General features: G+C 43.0%; 1 protein-coding gene across 1 annotated transcript; it reads left to right on the top strand.

Annotated features, from left to right (window-relative positions):
* foxo3a (forkhead box O3A) lies at positions 1 to 19,278 on the top strand. Its single transcript, XM_030126890.1, has 2 exons — positions 1 to 1,580; positions 16,764 to 19,278. The coding sequence occupies exons 1-2, from the start codon at positions 1,020 to 1,022 to the stop codon at positions 18,093 to 18,095; spliced, it is 1,893 nt and encodes a 630-aa protein (XP_029982750.1). The 5' UTR covers positions 1 to 1,019; the 3' UTR covers positions 18,096 to 19,278.
* The last annotated feature ends 267 nt before the right edge of the window (positions 19,279 to 19,545 follow it).

Genomic DNA, 19,545 nt, shown 5'->3' with positions numbered 1-19,545 from the left:
AGGTAGGTTATAATGTTACACAACAAATCCTGTTAGCATTTTTTTTTCTGATGTTCACCAGTACTTTGGAGTATTAACAGTGGTCTCTGGTATTGTAGGTGTGTATTTGGATGCACTGATGAGAGGGCCGAAAACAGTGACGTCACTGCTCAGTGGACGTGTGTCCTGCCTCTTTAATTCCAGTGCAGAGCAGGGGGCTGGACCGTGGCGCTGGATGGTGATTGCCGCCGCCCCCCCCCCCCCCCTCCTCCTGTTGGACTGTGGATCCTTTGCAGCAGCCGCAGCAGCAGATTGAATGAAGTGCGGTTGCAGGCTGATGCCACACGGAGGACGCCGTGTGGGCCTGTGGAGGATGCAGGAGATGTCCAGCCCGTATGCATGGTTATGTTTGAGCTGTTGACTGAGTGTATCAGAGTCTGCCCACATTTTTGCTGTAGCTGGGGTTTTTTGGGGTGTTTTTTTTTAACTGCAGGGCCTTCAGAAGCCAATCTCTGCTTTGATGGTATCTGGCACTGCTCAGACAACTGGCAGCTCCGCACGGATGATAAAGAACTTGGAAAAGGAACGGTCAAGATGGCAGCTGTGTACAGAATGATAAAGCTGATGCGGTGGCATTAAACCTTGTCCTTCAGTCTTCATTTCCTTGTGTATGCACACCGCAGGATCTTAAGTCTAGGACTCGGACGCTTGTAAAGGAACGTCGTTTGCACTCCAAGATTCCGCTCAGGCTTTGTGTAGTTTACTTCACATTGGAACAAATTGCAGTGCAAGTTGTCCGGGGTGTGGGCTGTGCACAACATACGCCAACGTTTAGTTAATGCTGATCCGCCCGATCATCAGCTGTGTGGAGTGGATAGACCTACAGACACAGGGACACGTGTGGGACTGGGTTGCAGCCTGGGTATTGGCATACCGTGCATTGGAAAGAACGTGTCCCTGAAGCCTGCATATAACATTGATGGAATGCGACCTGACTGATTTTCAAATCCTTTGTGCAACAAAGAACTATTGCGATTATCATGGATGAGGCATCGCGCGGTGGGAACGAGCCGCCCCTCAGTGTGGAGATAGATCCGGATTTCGAACCCCAGAAGAGGCCACGGTCCTGCACTTGGCCGCTGCCGTTGTCGGAATCCGGAGCGAGCAAACCCGGGACCAATGACACTGACGTCATTCCCGAGGAGGAGGATGATGAAGGTGGTAGCGGCTCTGCGGGCTCCCAGAAGCCCAGCGGCGGTGTCGACCCGCGTGAAGTCGCCGGCAGCAGCGGTGATGGCGGTCGAGTCTCGCAGCCCGTGGAGGTCCAGCCTGGATCCTTCAGGGAGGAGGTCGCTGACGGCTCTCCCTCTTCGGCGCAGACCCCTACCACGGCTCTGGGGGGCTCTGCCTCTCAGCAGTTGAGGAAGTCCTCCGCCCGTAGGAACGCCTGGGGCAACTACTCCTATGCAGATCTCATCACCCAGGCCATTGACAGCTCCCCAGAGAAAAGGCTGACCTTGTCCCAAATCTATGACTGGATGGTGAGATCTGTGCCGTATTTCAAGGACAAAGGCGACAGCAACAGCTCTGCTGGCTGGAAGGTGAGAGTCCACATGCTGCTGCTGCAGTCATCACAACAAAAACCATGCAGTGGTCATGCAAAGACATTCACTGACTGCAGACAGCACTGATGAAGGGCAGCAAGATGATGACAGGTTATGTGCAAACACCAGCGCAGTTTAGCCTGTGATTTTTATTTATTTATTTATTTGGTATTTTTAGATTCATTACAAGGCATAATATGATGTATTGTAATTACGTAGAGAATTCAGACTGTGTAGCTGCTTGACAGACAAATGACATAACAGGACCCTGGTTGCAGTTGTAATGGTAAGAACATCAAATTACATACAATGTTAGTTCAATGTAGTTCAAAATAAGAGCGCACATTAATCTAGTCCCTTGCCCTCATTTAAGAGCAAAATGGTTGGTTTGAAACATGAGACTTAAAACGGGTAAGGCCAAAGTTAATTTCACTTTCAGCTGAACTGCTCACACTGCAGCACAGGCGTTTCTTATAAGCTACAGTGGATCCCTGCTTCCGTTTGATTTTAAGGATTAGTTCGGCCTGGAAAACCAATTCATCTGCCATGGAATCAAGTCTGATGAAAGCTTTGAGCTTTGCAGGATTTAGATGGGGGAGAAAAACTCTGGAAATAGGTTTGTAATCCTGCACAAATGTAGATGTAGGATGCAGACTGATTCCACAGTTTCCTCCTGACAAAAAGAGAGACTGGTCTTCAACCTTGTTTAATACTCAAATCTGGGATGATGGAAATTTCAGTATTAAATGTAAGAAATCTGTAGGAAAAAAAACAATGCTGATAGTAGGTTAATCTGCACAGAATCGGCTGTTTGGTTAATACTCGGGTTATTAGCAGTTGGTATCTGTTGAGGTTTGACAGCTCAGTTACCACAAAACATCCACTGTGGCTGCAGAGGAGTGTTGGCTCACTGAGGAAAGGGTTAACGTTAGCTGTGTACAAAGTGCTGACATCAACATTTCCTTGGAGATGCTTTTTAGCTGTGACATTCAGCAATCAGCTTAAGGTTGGTCAACTGCATGATGGCTGAGAAGGTTAGTGTGCAAATGTCCTCAGCAGGTCCTTCGTTTGACTAAAGGCTCATGAATACAGAACAGTCCCATACTAATACTCTGACAGACCTGATGATGTGATTTAGCAATTTTTTTTCATGTGTTCCTTTATAAATCTAGACCAGACACTTGGCTGTTGTGGACGAGTGGTCAGTGGCTGGGTATGCTCTATGCCACACTGTCTTTTCACATGGCCTGGGCGCAAGAATCAATCAGCTGACTATAAATTATGTAGGTCAATGTGTAGTAGTGTGAGAGAAGCTCAGTGTTCCTCTTTGGATGTGGCTCTGGTGAAACTGGCATTGCTCCAGTCTCCTCTCAGAATGAGGCTTTGCTCAAAGGCTGCTGCAGTACTGCTGTGACTGCATGGGGGAGGGGAAAGCAGGAGTTGCTCTTTGTGATTTATCTGTAAATGCTGCATAACTTTTTTTGTGTTTACCAGTGAAACATTTAGGAAATTGAAGCGTTTAATAGACTTCATTATGTCATGTAAGGTCTGATTGTTTTAGCTGCTACAATGCCACACATAATTTTTTTTTTTCCAACCTAGAAAAATGACAGTTAACCACAGCACAACAAAAATCTTGAAAAATGAGTCACAATTATAGTGGGAATTTTGTTTTTTTTTTTTGTTTTTGTTTTTTTTTATTGAATTTTTGTTTTTTGTTTTTTTTTTTTTTTTTTTTGTTATCTTGGGCTTTGTTGTAAAGAATCACAGGCCCAAACATTTTTTTTAACCGCTTTCTTATTTGGATACTGTACTTGCATAAAGGGAGATGGACATAATAAATTACCATAGCTCTTTAATACCTGGCAACACAATATACTACAACCTCATACTAGTTGAAAACAAATGAAATGATATGAAAGGCACAAAAAGATGGGAAGTAAAGTCAAAGATGCAAAAAGATTAAAACAGCATGTAAAACTGACTTTCAGACAGTTTTTTGACTGGTATTGTCAGTCAGTTGTGTGCTTCACCATTTGCATTGTTTGCTGCATCTTTTAGTCTGTGATCTGTGTTTCTTGCTAACGTTGCTTATTATAGTTGTGGAATTTGTCTTTCTATCTGTGACTAACATTCCAACATTATGATGGAGTAATGGCCGTCACTTGTATTGTGGAGAAGTTTTAAATTAAAGAATGGGCATTTCTGTGAATGCCTAATAAGTGATAGCTAGTGCTGAATTTGATCAATCTTGACTTCATTTTTTGCAACTTTGCATAATTTGAGTTGTTGGGCAGCAAGTCACTCTATTAATGGAGCCTAGTGTTGGTATGAGTGATTTGAGAGGATTAAAATACAAAATGAAGTAAAGTAAAACTGCTTCTTAGTACAGAACCTCAAACAGCCCTCCATATTTTTTCTCCATTGGCCAATCAGAACCATAATTTTAATTGGTGAAGTGATGCTGAAAGTGCGCTGGTAATAAAAATGCTAAAAACATCAATTTGTGGTAAAATCATAGCTGTTGGCAAAGGATAAACTAAAGGAAATCAAAAGCAAATGCTCCATCCATTTTGCATAGCTCCCACTGTGTTCTATTAACACCTGCACTGCTGTGACATTTGGAGCCTCTTCATCATCTGCTTGGCTCTTCATCTGTCAGAGTCATTTATCTGGATTTAATTATGGGCCCAGCCTCCTGGTTATAAATCCTGCTTATGGAAGTGGATGTGTTCTACCTAATGCTGAAGCTGGAGGAAATGCGCTGGGTTTGGTGAAGGCCATGAGGCAGAACACTGAGTTAAAGGTCAGGTTACAGGATAGGTGCTAGGAATCTGCTGTGCTTTCCTTATTCTTTACAAACCTTTGGAAAAGACCAGCAGTGAATTAACAATTTTCCCTGTGCAACTGAAGGATGGTATCAGTTACTCATCTGTGCCATGAAAACCTTCATTGTTGGCCAAAAGGTTCAATGTTTGATATTTATAGGCATCGAGTTGTGAAGGTGAAGACTGAAACCTGAATAACACACACATTTCTTTCAAATGACTCACCGTTGGTTGTCCTGTAGTAGACCCTCGGTCCAGTTGATGGCGAGTGTGCATATTAATCAGTCATTGTCAAGTCATGTCTCGTTGTTTAGCTGACTTTAGCCAAAATTACATGCTGCTTTGCTAGCGCAGAATGTCAAGACAGCTGAGTCCCCTTAGTTATTTTAAAAAGCCCAGTAATTGTGATGGCACTGATATACGTGGTGAAAACGAGGGACTGATGCAGTGGAGGATGAAGGACAAGTAAGCAATACACCAGTTCTTACGGTATCTTCTACTATTCGGGTGTTATTCACTTTTGCCAAGTTCTCGTTTTCACATAACTGGAACCGTTAGCCTAACTCTAGCCCTCAGTGCGTGGTATTTGATGCGGCGTATAGCATACACGTGGAAAGCTTATAATGATCACACGCCAATTACAAGTGGCATGTATATTTACGCGAGTCGACAATGACGGACAGTGAAAATGTTAAACCTAACCCTTTTTTGTCATGTTAAACCTTACTACTCCAACACAGTATGTTACAATGGCACACCTAATAACCTAAACATCAGATAGCGCCTATAAAATGGGGAAAAAAAAGAAGAGGAAGTCTGTTCAGAGCTACTGTAGAAACAGGGCAAAGGCTCCCTCTGTAGATATAAATAAATGTAAGATACATCCATTAAAGACTGCAGAAGATGGGAACATCGAAGGTATCAAAAATATTATAAAACATGCAATAAAATGAAAACGATTTAAACAATAGTTATGTGTATTGGTCATGGTCAGAACACTTACCAAACAGTAGGACATTTAATAAAATTACAGATAGAACTTAAAGAATTCTAATGAGAAAATCTTTTCAGATCTCTAACTATGCCTCAGTAAAAGTGAAGACAAAATATAGTCATGGATGAAAGTATTGGCACACCTGGAATTTTTCCAGAAAATACACAATTTCTTCTTGAAATTTTTGTGGTTATAAATGTCTTTGGTAGGCTGCTTGTTTAATTTGTTTATGTGCACTGGTTCAATTAAAAAAACAGTAGAAAAAAGCCAAATTTTACATAACTAAAACTCAAAAAACGGGCCGGACCAAATTGATGGCACCCTCAATTTATCATGTTGTTGCACACCCTTTGGAAAGAATAACTGAAATCGATCACTTTGTATAACCAAGAACAAGCTTCTTACACCTCTCAACTGGAATTTTGGACCATTCTTCTTTTGCAAACTGCTCCAGGTCTCTCAGATTTTTGAAGGGTGTCTTCATGCAACAGGAATTTTGAGATCTCTCCACAGGTGTTCAGTGGGATTTGGATCTGGACTAATTGCTGGCCAATTCAGAACTCTCCAGCGTTTTGTGTTCAACCATTTCTTGGTGCTTTTTTTTAGGTATGTTTTGAGTCATTGTCCTGTTGGAACGCCTTTGACACCGACCCAGCTTTCTGACACTTGGCCCTACATTGCGACCCAAAATCTTCTAATAGTCTCCAGATTTCATGATTCCTTGCACAGTCAATGTACCCAGTGCCAAAGGCAGCAAAATAACCCCAATACATATTTGAACTGCCACCATGTTTGACTGCGGGTACTATGTTCTTTTCTTTGTAGGCCTCATTCCTTTTTCTGTAGACAGTAGAGTGATGTACTTTGGAAAAAAGCTCTACCATAGTCTCATCTGTCCACAAAATGTTCTCCAAGAAGAATTGAGTCTTGCTCTGATACATTTTTGCAAACTCTAGTCTGACTTTTTTTGTGTCAGCAGTGGAGTTCTTCTTGGTCTCCCGCCATACCGCTTCATCTTGTTTAAATGATGACGTATGGTTCGAGCTGATACCTCTGTACCCTGAGTGTGCAGGACAGCCTGAATTTGTGTGAAAGTTGGCTGAGGCTGTTTATCCACCATTCGACCTATCCTGCATTGCATTCTTTCATTAATTTTACTCCTCCAACCTCATCCAGGGAGATTAACCACAGTTCCATGGGTTTTAAACTTCTTGATTATATTACGAACAGTGGACAAAGAGACTTCAAGATCTCTGGAAGTGGTCTTGTAACCTTGAGATAGTTCATATTTCTCTCTAATTTTGCTTAAGTCCTCAGATAATTGGCTCTTCTTTCTCCTCTCCATGCTTGGTGTGACATACACAGTCTCACAACCCAAAGGTTGGGTAACGTGCCCCAGGTGTGATGTCTACATTGCAGACACCTGTGGCTTGCTACAGGGGAGTGTAAACAAGCATCACATGGTTGAAATAAAATGATTAACCCACAGTTTTAAAAGGGTGCCAATAATTCTGTCCAGTCCATTTTTGGAGTTTTGTGTCAAATTATGTCGGTTTCAGCTTTTTTCTTCTCCTTTTTTGTGTTGCCCCAATGCACACAGAGGAAATAAACGTGTATACCAAAAACATTTGTAACTCAGTTAATTTTAGAGGGAAATGTTTTTTGACTGTAGATGTATATCACCAATTACATTTATGATAGAAAAGGATATTATTCATGTTATCTTCCATGTAGTAAAAACAGTGACTGTCCTGTTGACTTTTAATAGAAGTCTATAGTTCTGTTTGTCAGCTTTATTAAAGCCAATGTGGGGGTCTCTATCAAGCATTAAACTGCAAAGCAGGGGCTCTGGGTAAAACTCATTAAGCTGCCATGTGAAACAAGTCAGGTGATGTGTTAATTCAATGACTAGAGACTACAAACACAATATAGAAACAAAGTTGGCAATAAAAATGGAATGCTAGTCTTGCAACACATATCACAACCTTATACATGCACGAAATGAAAAACCACGATGAACTAGCCATCTATGATGTATAAAGGAAGTTTTATAAATGGGGAAAAAAAAACATTTTCCGTTTTGTCCATAATGTAAACATATGTCACCTCTCAAGCTCTGAAAAAAGCCTCCATCTTATTCATCTCTTTAGTCAGAAAGCCACTTGGAAAGAATGGATCTGCTTGCAACCATTTACAAGTGATTTTCTTTTTATTCTTCATTTACTATTACTGTTTGCTGTTTCTTCATGCACATAGTTCATAGTAAAGTCTACATATATCAATGGAATCTGTAGCCCCTCAAAATTCTGATAATATCTCTTTGTAATTCCCCAAATATTTGAATGTTTGGACAAGCCAAAAAAATGTGACTGATTTGGTGAGGTGATTTGTCAGCTTTTTCTTTTTCTTTTTTTTTTCTTAAAAACAAAAAAAAAATTGACAACAATAAAGCCAAATGACCATCATCCTAACTGAAACCTAATTAAAAACTTCTGTGACTGACGATATCTGTCAACCTTTGAAGGCAAGTTTTTGGGTGGAAATGAGCAAAAAAGGCATCGTTTGATGTCTGAGAGTCACATGTGCCATGTTGTAAGTGATGAAAGTGTCTGCTTTGTTGACCTAATCCTTTAATTGGCTTTAAGTAAAAGTTAGCTGTAAGTTTGATGTCAGAAGGTCAGTCCATTAGGGCTGAGCATTCAGTGGAAACATGTGGCCAGTACTTGGTTGTGTGATCTCCTGGTCATCACTATTTTCGCAGCCACCTTTTGTACATTCTGATGACTGCTGGGAACCTGTTTTGACTCTATACATTGTACTAGTACTTATGAATTGAGCCTCTTCAGTGTTTGATGACTTAAATCTCAGAGTTTGATTAGAATAAGCTGGTTTACTCAAGTTAAGTCAAGCTTCAGAGAATTAAACTGGGACTTCTCCCAGCAGCCTGCAGTGAAGTTGACCTCTGGCTACAGGGATGGTTGCAGTCTCTGCTGCTGCTAATGTAGATTGAGGTATTTAATTTTGTACATGCTTGGGTGAATCTCCAGGGACATCCTTTTGCCCTTTCTAAGCTGTCAGAAATACACTACAAACAAAAAGTTAAGGATATTTCTTTTTTTTTTTTTTTTTTTTGTCTTTTGTTTTGGGTCATTTTTGCCATTTGTAAGTAAAACTATGTCTGGTCATTAAACACATGTGTTTCAATTCAATTCACACAAAAAGAAAGTAAAAAAAGCGCTGTGCAGAATCCCAACTGAAAAAATATAGCCCAAAAATATAAAATATCCTTAACTTTTTGTTTGTAATGTAGGTCACAGTTTGATGTGGAAAGGAGAGACTGAAGTGTGAACTGTTCACATTAAGTGGTTCTAATGGTTTATCCAGAGAAGCGTTCAGATATTGGTAATGAGGGGAAATGGGAGTGATTGATCAGTTGGTTAGTTCCACTGTTGATTTTAGTGGTCCATAATCAGTCTTATTTCTCTGATTGCAGCTTCATAAACTAGGGATGTCCCCATCCGATCTACAGATTGGTAGCAGCTGCCAATCTGGCACTTTTTAGAAGATGGGATCGGATTTAGTCACAAGATCGAGCAGACCGGGGGGGGGCACAAACGTCTTGCCCCCTCAAATCAAACTTTCCGAAGGTAGGAAAAAGCTGCTCAAGAGCAGGAGGCTTAGAGGAACTAGTAAAGCATCTATATCTATCACTCTGCCCTTGTACTCATCATGAGGTCCGGCTGTGATACGCAAGTTGTTTTTTTTTTTTTCAACCCGCAGGGCTTTTGTGGAATTATTTGACCTGACCCAACCTGCCCTACCAATAAACAGACATTGTTTTGACCCACCCCAACCCGAGCTGAAAGGAGCCCGCTTCACATCACTAACACATGGCACCGAACGCACCCCCATATAATACCTGGACAGACCTGTCCATAGACGCACTACAGCAGTGGCAAACATAAGGTTCTAATTTGTCCCACAGTATGAATTTGGAAAGTGGAAAAATTATACTAAAGTTGGTAAGAGTCAAAGGTGTAATACTTGTTTTAGTTCAGGTTCCACATTCAGCCCAATTGGGATCTCAAGTAAAATAATAGTATAATAATCTCTAAATAACGACTAACTTTAAATCAAAATTTCATTGTAAAAAGTTGGTATGGGATCGGTATCAGCAAAACTAATCCCCAAAAAAATCGGATCGGATCGGAAGCAAAAATATCTAGATCAGGGCATCACTATAAACCACAATTGTGTCACAGAAATTGAATAACTTGCTGTTGTGGAAAAACATCCTATGTAAGGACATCATCACAGGCTTTGGGAAACCCATCTTCACCCTTTACTTCCACCGTAAAGACCAAACATTCAACTGATTAATCCTGAAAAATAATAATCAACAGATTCATCAATAGTAAAAAAAAAAAAAAAAAAAAATCAGCTCTTGGCTTAGTTGCAGCTCTACACAGGATGATCCAATTGACCATTGCCTCTTGATAGTTTTAGTTTCACACATGTAGCTGGTGTCATTTTGTATCAGAATAATAGGCACATTCTGACAGTAACTGAAGATGAACAACATTCATTTATTTCATTTCATGTTAACATTCAGTTATAATTGCACCAATTCTCACGATACCCAGCCCTTGTTCTTCTATCTGTATAACAATATTTACCCTTAAAATTAATTTCAATTCAATGTTGTTTTGTTACTACTATGAGGGCTCAAGGAGTGGTTTTGGAGAACAAATATCTATACATATTGAGCCCATGTTTTGATGCATTTGTGGCCTCAAGATAAAATTTGTTTTTGTAGAAGTTGATGTTGTTAATTGATGTCTATTAGGGACTGAGCCTGGAAGATAAGTCCCACTCACACGCAGTGAGTGGACTTGCCTGGAGAGGCAAGTCCCTATTGTATTTCGCTTGTTTTTTAGGGACCAAGCCAGAAAGGTGAGGCCGGACTTGCCTTGAAAGGCAAGGCCCTATTGTATTTTGTTCATTTTTTAGGGACCAAGCCTGGCAGGTAAGTCCCACTCACACACAGTGAGTGGACATGCCTGGAACAGCACGACCCTATAGTATTTTGTTATTTTTTTATTAGGGACCAAGCCTGGAAGGTAAGTCCCACTCACACACAATGAGTGGACTTGCCTGGATTGGCAAGGCCCTGTTGTATTTCATTTGTTTTGTATTATTTTCCAGATGCCACTTTAAACTGGAGTTTGACCCCCTAAACATGCTCAAAAACTCACGGATAAATGGATTAATAGTATTTTGTTTGAGAGGTGGTTTCTCACTGAATTGAACACAGACACGTCTGCTCCATAAGGAGCCATTTGATATGGACAAGCACACACGGAACAGAATGCTGACAGCTGATTGGCTGAAATCCTCTCAGTCTAACTTAGAGTGGACAAGCTTGGGTTTTATGTCACAAAATCTACAAACAACTCCTCATAACTCCCACATTTCTGGGAGTTCAGCAACAATTTATGCATCAAAACATAGGAAAAAAATCTTTTCTTTCAAACGCTATTCACCTTTTAATCTTAAAATGTTTCGTTTTTGATCTACGGGCCTCCAAGTGCACAGAGTGCCAATTTTCCTCTCATTCACTGCCATGTTAAATGTGTGTCACTAACATGTTTGACTTGCTCCACATTCCACAATCACTGCTTATTCAGTTCTGACAGTTTTTTCGACATATTATACACTGATACATTCACAAGACTCTCCACAAGCCTCAATTTTCAGATAGGATGTACGGTTATGGATTAATAGCAGTTTGTTTGAGAGGGGTTTCTCACTGAATTGAACACAGACACACATCTGCTCCATAAGGAGCTGTGTTACAAACTCAGACACATATGCAGAGTCTTTGATATATATATCAGAGTAGCGACTCTTCCATAGACTCCCACTGTAAAAAATGGTGGACAAAATATGGACCTGTTTCCGGGTTATTGAGGGGCCGATAGTTTCTACACTGAGTGTAATGCCATCGGAACACATTCATTTCTATGGCTGCTGATCTAACAATTCCAGTGCTGAGTTAATTTATCGTCATCTTTCAAATTATTGAGTGTATTTCCTGTATTAGCGGACATTTATGTTGTAAATTCTGTTTTCTTTGGTATGTGTTAGCGTTTGTATAAGTTTATATCTTAAACAACTGTTATGTTGGATTTTCAGCTGTAGCCCCATAGTGAGCTAGCTTGACTGGTCTAGCTGTTGAGATTTAACCACTATAACCACAAATTATGGAGTTTTTAAGATAAGGTAATGTTGTTGTCAGTGGGTTTTAGTTTAATTGTTTTGCTGAACCTTGTGGTGTTTGGCTAAGTTTGTCAGCTGAGGCCATGTGCTAATTAGGAGAGTTGCTGTAGAGCTGAACTCTGCCAATAAAAGTTTATTAAAGTTATTTATGAGTTAAAGGAAGCAAAACTTCTGTCATTTGCCGTTTGTAAGATCCGACCCATCTTATAAGAATTCTGTTAATTTTTGAGTTTGCTAATGTTGAGTATTTAATGTGTTTAGCGTCCATGCTAATGCTAATATGCTAAGTTAGCTGTTATGCTGTCCGCTGGTTAATGTCCTATTGTGTGTTATCAGGAGAGCAGAGCTCGGCAGGCACACAGTGTTCTCAGCTAACCACTGTTTTCTGCTTGTACCACATTCCTATAATAGTAAAACTTAAAAAAATGGTAAATTGTCTATCTCCTTACAAGTACAGTGCAATTGCAGAATGAATGAATATGTAAAGTTAGTACCTCTTACGCAAGTAGTCTATCCAAGCTAACACCAACCTTTCCCCCCAAAATTTAAGTTTTCAAAGTAATAAATGCACTTCTTTCAGTGGTCAACCCCACTACTCAAAAGTATAACACACACAACAGTACATACAGTAGTGACACAACAATTGTGTGTGGTTTATTTTGAGATTTACCATGCTCACTGCTGTTTCTTCCTTTGAATAACATGGGAATGCTTAGTTCATTTTAGAACTTTTCAGGCTTACATGAACCATAAATAGGGCTCTGCACAGACAGGAAGTGAATGCTGACAGCTGATGGGCTGAAATGTTCTCACTTTAACTTAGACTGAGGAGGCTTGGGTTTTATATGTCATTTTGTTTGTTTATGTTCTGTTTTATGTGTGGGGGTTCAGCTGGGTTATTGCGCCTTATGCGTTGTGTGTAGGATTGTTTACTGGCCTTTTTATGTTATTTATATTTTCAGTAATTTACACCATGACTGAGAGTTATAGGCTGAGCAATGCCTTAACAGTAGTTTTCAAAAAAGTTTTTTTACTTTGTAATATGCTCATTGGAGTTTTTAACAAATAAAGTGATGTCTGTGCTACACTCTTCCCAGTGTTAATAGCCTGATATAATGATGAGCTATGAAAGTACATTATAAAAATATTGGGTGGGAAATGCTTTGAAACCATTTAGAAACTGACAAAATAAAATACTCAGTAGATGCATAAAATCATGAATATATGTGACTTCCCCTCTTAAAGACATGTCCACTGTTAATAGCATCTTATTCATTACAACTGAGTCTCTCACAGATGTGCTCGTACACGCGCGCACACACACAATAGGTTTTTGTTTTTAAGTGAAAGCCTCAAAGAAATGTGATAATGGTTTCAGCAAAAAAGGGGGGGGGGGGTTCTGGAGGGATAAAAGGATGGGGGCTGGAGCCAGGATAGACAGGTTTGAGTGGAGCTTAGGTGTCGACGGTGACAGGAGGCGTAACGTACGGTGTCATGTCCTGCCCAATGCTGCTTGCAGCTTTAATTTTACATTATTTTTTTGAAGTAACAGTCCTTCAAATGACCTTTTGATTTTCTGTTCTTAGACTGTTAATTGCTTGAGTGTTTTTCTGTATCCAATGTCATTAATTCATATCTTACTAATAGACAGAAAAAGGGTTTTGTTGTAATTTTAGTACAGCACAAATACACAGTTTGTAGAGATTTATATAACACCTAAAACTATGTTTTAAGAGGATGATTTAGGTTTAAGTTTTTTGGCTTTTTGAGATCGAATATTATAAAAGGGAAGTGGAATCTGTGTATGTGTCTCACACAAAATCCGGAAAGAGCTGACTGCTTCAGTTTGATATAGTAATGTATTTTTAGTCAAGAAATACACTAGTGAATATGGCAAATTGATGGGAGGTTTTTTGCTTTTTGTTTCAGTTTTTTGGGTTTATTTATTTATTCTTCTTTTCTGTTGTAGGTGTTATTATTGTTATTGTAACTGTGTTACATTGTGTGCTTGTTGTTGAATTTTGGTTTTCGTGTTGTTATGTTGAGTGTATGTGCATCCTGTTTGTTGAGTGAGTTGTGGGAAATTGTGATGCTTTGTTTTTATGTTGTTAATGACCCCAGGAAGAGTAGCTGCTGTGGTGTGCAGCAGCTAATGGGGATAAAACTAATGAACCAATAAACCAATATTTTGGGAGACATTAGTAATTTTGGAATATAATAGCCTTACAATCACATTGCTACACCCAGAATCATAGAATTGAAGTGGGTTACCTAGCAACAGATAAACTATAGGGCCACGTTGTCATGGTGTCAAATTTCATGTCCAGAAACATCCATCCATCCATTATCCACTGCTTATCCAGGGCCGGGTCACGGGGGCAACAGTCTAAGCAGGGATGCCCAGACTTCTCTCTCCCCAGACACATCCTCCAGCTCTTCTGGGGGGACCCCGATGCATTCCCAGGCCAGCTGAAAGACATGGTCTCTCCAATGTGTCCTAGGTCTTCCCCGAGGTCTCCTCCTGGCGGGACATGCCCGGAACACCTCCCCAGGGAGGCATCCAAAACAGATGCCCGAGCCACCTCAGCTGGCCCCTCTCGATGTGGAGGAGCAGCGGCTCTACTCCGAGCTCCTCCCTGGTGACTGAGCTCCTCACCCTATTCCTAAGGGTACGCCCAGCCACCCTGCGGAGGAAACTCATTTCGACCGCTTGTATCCGGGATCTTGTCCTTTCGGTCATGACCCAAAGCTCATGACCATAGGTGAGGGTAGGAACGTAGGAACAGTCAAACGCCTTCTCCAAATCCACAAAACACATGTGGACTGGTTGGGCGAACTCTCATGAACCCTCGAGCACCCAATGGCGAGTATAGAGCTGGTCCAGTGTTCCACGAGCAGGACGAAAACCGCATTGTTCCTCCTGGATCCGAGGTTCGACTATCGATCGGATCCTCCTCTCCAGTACGCTGCAATAGACTTTCCCCGGGAGGCTGAGGAGTGTGATCCCCCTGTGGTTGGAGCACATCCTCCGGTCCCCCTTCTTAAAAAGGGGGACCACCACCCCGGTCTGCCAATCCAGAGGCACTGACTCTCTCTGACTGCCACGCGATGTTACAGGGACATGTCAGCCAAGACAGTCCTTGCACATCCAGAGACTTGAGGTACTCAGGGCGGATCTCATCCACCCCCGGTGCTCTGCCACCGAGGAGCTTGCCAGCCACCTCAGTGATTTCGGCTTGGGTGATGAACGAGTCCACCTCTGAGACCTCAGCCTCTGCTTCCTCTATGGAAGACGTGACAGTGGGATTGAGGAGATCCTCAAAGTATTCCTTCCACCGTCCGACAACATCCCCAGTCGAGGTCAGCAGCTCCCCACTTACATTGTAAATAGTGTTGGTGGCACACTGCTTTCCTCTCCTGAGGATGTCGGATGGTTTGCTAGAATTTCCTCGAGGCCGACCGATAGTCCTTCTCCATGGCCTCCCCAAACTCCACCCAGACCAGAGTTTTTGCCTCCACAATCGCTCGGGCTGTGGCGCGCTTGGCCCGCCAGTACCCATCAGCTGCCTCGGGAGTTCCATGAGCCAGCAAGGCTCGATAAGACTCCTTCTTCAGCTTGACGGCATCCCTTACTTCCGGGGTCCACCACCGAGTTTGGGGATTGCCGCCACGACAGGCACCGGAGACCTTGCGACCACAGCTCCGAGCAGCCGCTTCAACAATGGAGGTGGAGAACATGGTCCACTCGGACTCAATGTCCCCGGCCTCCCCCGGGATCTGGGAGAAGCTCTCCCGGAGGTGGGAGTTGAAGACCGTGCTGACCCTCACAACACATTTGGGCCTGCCGAGTCGGTCCGGCTTCCTCCTTTGCCAACAGATCCAACTCACCACCAGGTGGTGATCGGTTGACAGCTCTGCCCCTCTCTTCACCCAAGTGTCCAAAACATGCAGCCGGAGGTCTGATGACATGACCACGAAGTCAATCATCGACCTCCGGCCTAGGGTGTCCTGGTGCCAAGTGCACTTATGGACACCCCTGTGTTCGAACATGGTGTTTGTTATGGACAAACTGTGACTAGCACAGAAGTCCAATAACAAAACACCACTTGGGTTCAGATCGGGGAGGCTGTTCCTCCCATCACCCCCCTCCAGGTCTCACCGTCATTGCCCACGTGGGCATTGAAGTCACCCAGGAGAACAATGGAGTCCCCAGTTGGAACACCATCCAGCACCCCTCCCAGGGACTCCAAGAAGGCTGGGTACTCTGCACTGTTGTTTGGCCCGTAGGCCGAGACAACAGTGAGGCACCAGTCCCCGACCCAAAGGCGCAGGGACGCAACCCTCTTGTTCACCGGGGAAAACGCCAACACATGACGGCTGAGCTGAGGGGCTATGAGCAAGCCCACACCAGCCCACCGCCTCTTACTGCGGACAATGTCAGAGAAGTGGAGAGTCCAGCCCCTCTCAAGGGGTTGGGTTCCAGAGCCCAAGCTGTGTGTGGAGGTGAGCCCGACTATATCTAGACGGTATCTCTCAATCTCCCTCACAAGCTCCGGCTCCTTCCCCCCCAGCGAAGTGACATTCCATGTCCCATGAGCTAGACTCTGTGTCCGGGGATCGGGTCGCCGAGCTCCTTGCCGTCGACTGCCACCCAATCCACACTGCACCCGGCCCCTACAGCTCCCTTGGTGGGTGGTGGGTCCTCCGGAGGGCGGGCCCATGTCACTCCATCGAGCTGGGCCTGGCCGGGCCCCGTGGGCATAGGCCCGGCCACCAGGCGCTTGCTTGCAAGCCCCAACCCCGGGCCTGGCTCCAGGGTGGGGCCCCGGCTGCGCCGTACCGGGCGAGGTCACGTTCCTTTGGTGTTTCATTGTCATAGGGGCTTCTGAACTGCTCTTAGTCTGGCCCGTCATGTGCAGAAACAGACATGCAGAAATAGGTCAACACGCTAGTGAAGTTGAAGTGTTAAATACTATTTTGTTCGAAATAATTTAAATTAAACTCAAGTTGTTCAGATTAAATATTTTTATCTGCCTGCCACTGAGAATAAATTAGTATTTTTTTTTTATCTCTTTGCAGAATTCTATCCGTCACAATTTGTCACTTCACAGTCGTTTTGTGAAAGTCCAGAATGAAGGAACAGGGAAGAGCTCCTGGTGGATGGTCAACCCAGAGGGTGGAAAAGGAGGCAAAGCTCCACGCCGACGGGCTGTATCCATGGACAACAGTAAGTACATCAAAGCACGAGGACGGGCCACCAAGAAGAAGGCCTCACTGCAGGCCACTCAAGATGGCAGTTCAGAGAGCTCATCCAGCCTCTCCAAATGGACTGGAAGTCCTACCTCGCGCAGCAGTGATGAGCTGGACGCCTGGACAGACTTCCGCTCCCGGACCAATTCCAATGCCAGCACACTTAGTGGTCGTCTGTCACCAATCCTGGCCAACCTGGAGCTGGATGAGGTGCCTGATGATGACTCTACTCTCTCGCCAATGCTATACTCCAGCCCCAGCAGCATGTCCCCATCCACTGGGCCCACGGGGCTCTCAGACCTGGCTGGTACCATGAACCTTAACGACGGGCTCTCTGACAACCTGATGGATGACCTTTTAGATAACATCAGCCTCACAGCATCCCAGCAGCCTCCTCCTGGAGAGGAAGACAATGGAGCCAATGGCCAGGGGAGCTCAGTGTTTACTTTCAGTTGTTCAGGAAGCAGCCTGGGTAGCCCTTCTGGCAGCTATGGGCCTAACCCTCTTTTTAGCCCGCCATCCATCACAAGTTTGCGGCAGTCACCAATGCAGACCATCCAGGAGAATAAGCAGACCACTTTCTCCAGCATCTCACACTTTAGCGATCACCAGACCTTGCAGGACCTGCTCAGCATGGACTCCCATAGCCATAGCAATGTCATGCTCACCCAATCTGACCCTCTCATGTCACAGGCCAGCACTGCTATTGCCTTGCAAAACTCCCGTCGCAATGCCATGCTGCTCCGGAAGGACCACATGCTGGTGAACCACACTGGTACAGGTCAGGCCCAAAGTTCTTCAGTGCCTGGTTGGCAAGCTGGCTTGTCAACCTCTGACAATGGAGGCTTGGGGCTAAGAGGTGACAGCGGCCACCCTGACTCCAAGCAACCACACCTGAAGTCTCCAAGCAAGACTGCCTCTGCACAGCTTGTGTCTGGGTTGTCCAGCCAGGACCGCTTTCCAGCTGATCTGGACCTTGACATGTTCAATGGCAGCTTGGAGTGTGACATGGACTCCATCATCCGCAATGAACTGATGGAAGCAGACTGCCTGGATCTCAGCTTTGACTCTCGTCTCACAGCCGCTCAGAACACGAACAGGAATTCAGGAAGCTTCTCCAGTTCCAAACAGACCTCGCATCAAAGCTGGGTCCCGAGCTGAGAATCTTTTGGAGCTCAGTGAAGATGAACATGCTAGGGACATGTAAATTGGGGTTCATTATTCTGCATTGTGCAACTAGTGGGGAAAAAGCTTGTGAAAGTGTATTCATGTTGTATTTCTTTTTGTTATTCCTAATGTGAGGCATTATGTTCAGTACTGTATTTTAAGTGTCTAAGATGCATAATAGTGTCTTCACTGTGGAGGACAAAAAAAAAAAACTCTTTAAAAGAAGACTGATGCTGGGGAAACAACAGTACTGAGTGGAACCGATCGACAGGACACTTACATGAAAGCATCAACTAAAGTTCGTCTCAGGGAGTCACGCAAATGACAAAGTGAAACATGAAAGTGATGATGAATTATGTTTTCACCCTGCTTTCCCTCCTCTTCTCTTTCACACCCTTTCATACCTAAACCAACATTTTTGCCAAACCAGCCGTCGGCCTGTTAGAGCTGACGGCCTGTTTACAGAAAAAAGCTGCAGAGAATGTTGCATTACGTTCCAGTGGAGCATACTTGACAAGCTTTTTTTAAGTTTCTTTGAGAGACGTAGCCTAAATGGACTAAAAGAGTAAAAAAAAAAAAACTGTTGATGAAAAGCTTTTTTTCCCATTGATGCACCGTGTCACATGCACCAAATATCAATCTGTAGAGGTAATATTTAATCAAGATGAGAACTGATCTACATTGTGTGGTTTTGTATGTATTGTTTTTTATTTTTATATTTTTTCCCTGTGATTTTAGTGACATTACTGTGAATTCCTTCCTTCTGAAGAGGTGCGTCACTGAAGTCTTGATAATATGGTGTTTCTGCTGCAGATCCACTTCTACCCCCACCCCCCCTTTCCCTCAACTGCAATATTGAAAGTCCTGCTCAGTATCCAAAGTTTAGGGCAGAATTAAGGACAGTGTTTAGTGAGTAACATGATTTTAGCTGTAGTTAACATAATTTGCAACCACAATAGTGGAGGATTTGGTACTGCATTACAATAACCACAGCACAACACTACAGTTTTTGGTGTTAATTTGAAAGAGTACTTGGTGCTATAAATATGAAAGATAGCAGGGAGTGGCTGCCCACAGAGTAGCCTCCCTTTGCTATCAGCACTATAGCAGGTGCTGAGTAAAAATGTTTCCAACCCTGTGAGGAGGTTGTATTTTAGAGACTGGTTTTTTTTTTTGGTTGTTTTTTTCATTTTGAAAAAAAAAAAAAAAATTACCACAGTATTTTAAATATTGCCAAATCATTCATGCATTTAAATAAGTTGGATAGACAGTGTATAAATATTAGGATTCAGTGCTGTAAGGGCAAAACAGACATCAGCACAGTTTTGTAATAATGGCAGGGTGATTTCTTTTAAGTTTATCCACCAGAAATCCCTGCAAACACATTTTCAGTCAATATATCATCCTGTCAAATTGACTAAACATTTCCATATGTTTTTAATTT

This window comes from Sphaeramia orbicularis, chromosome 22, assembly GCF_902148855.1.
Source record: "Sphaeramia orbicularis chromosome 22, fSphaOr1.1, whole genome shotgun sequence".
Lineage (NCBI taxonomy): Eukaryota > Metazoa > Chordata > Actinopteri > Kurtiformes > Apogonidae > Sphaeramia > Sphaeramia orbicularis.
This window is presented reverse-complemented; position numbering and strand designations above follow the sequence as displayed.

Excerpts from the sequence above, each read along its gene's own strand:
- foxo3a (XM_030126890.1), top strand. The coding sequence starts at position 1,020 with ATGGATGAGGCATCGCGCGGTGGGAACGAGCCGCCCCTCAGTGTGGAG. Across the intron at positions 1,581-16,763 it reads ACAGCTCTGCTGGCTGGAAG|AATTCTATCCGTCACAATTT; the intron begins GTGAGAGTCCAC and ends ATCTCTTTGCAG.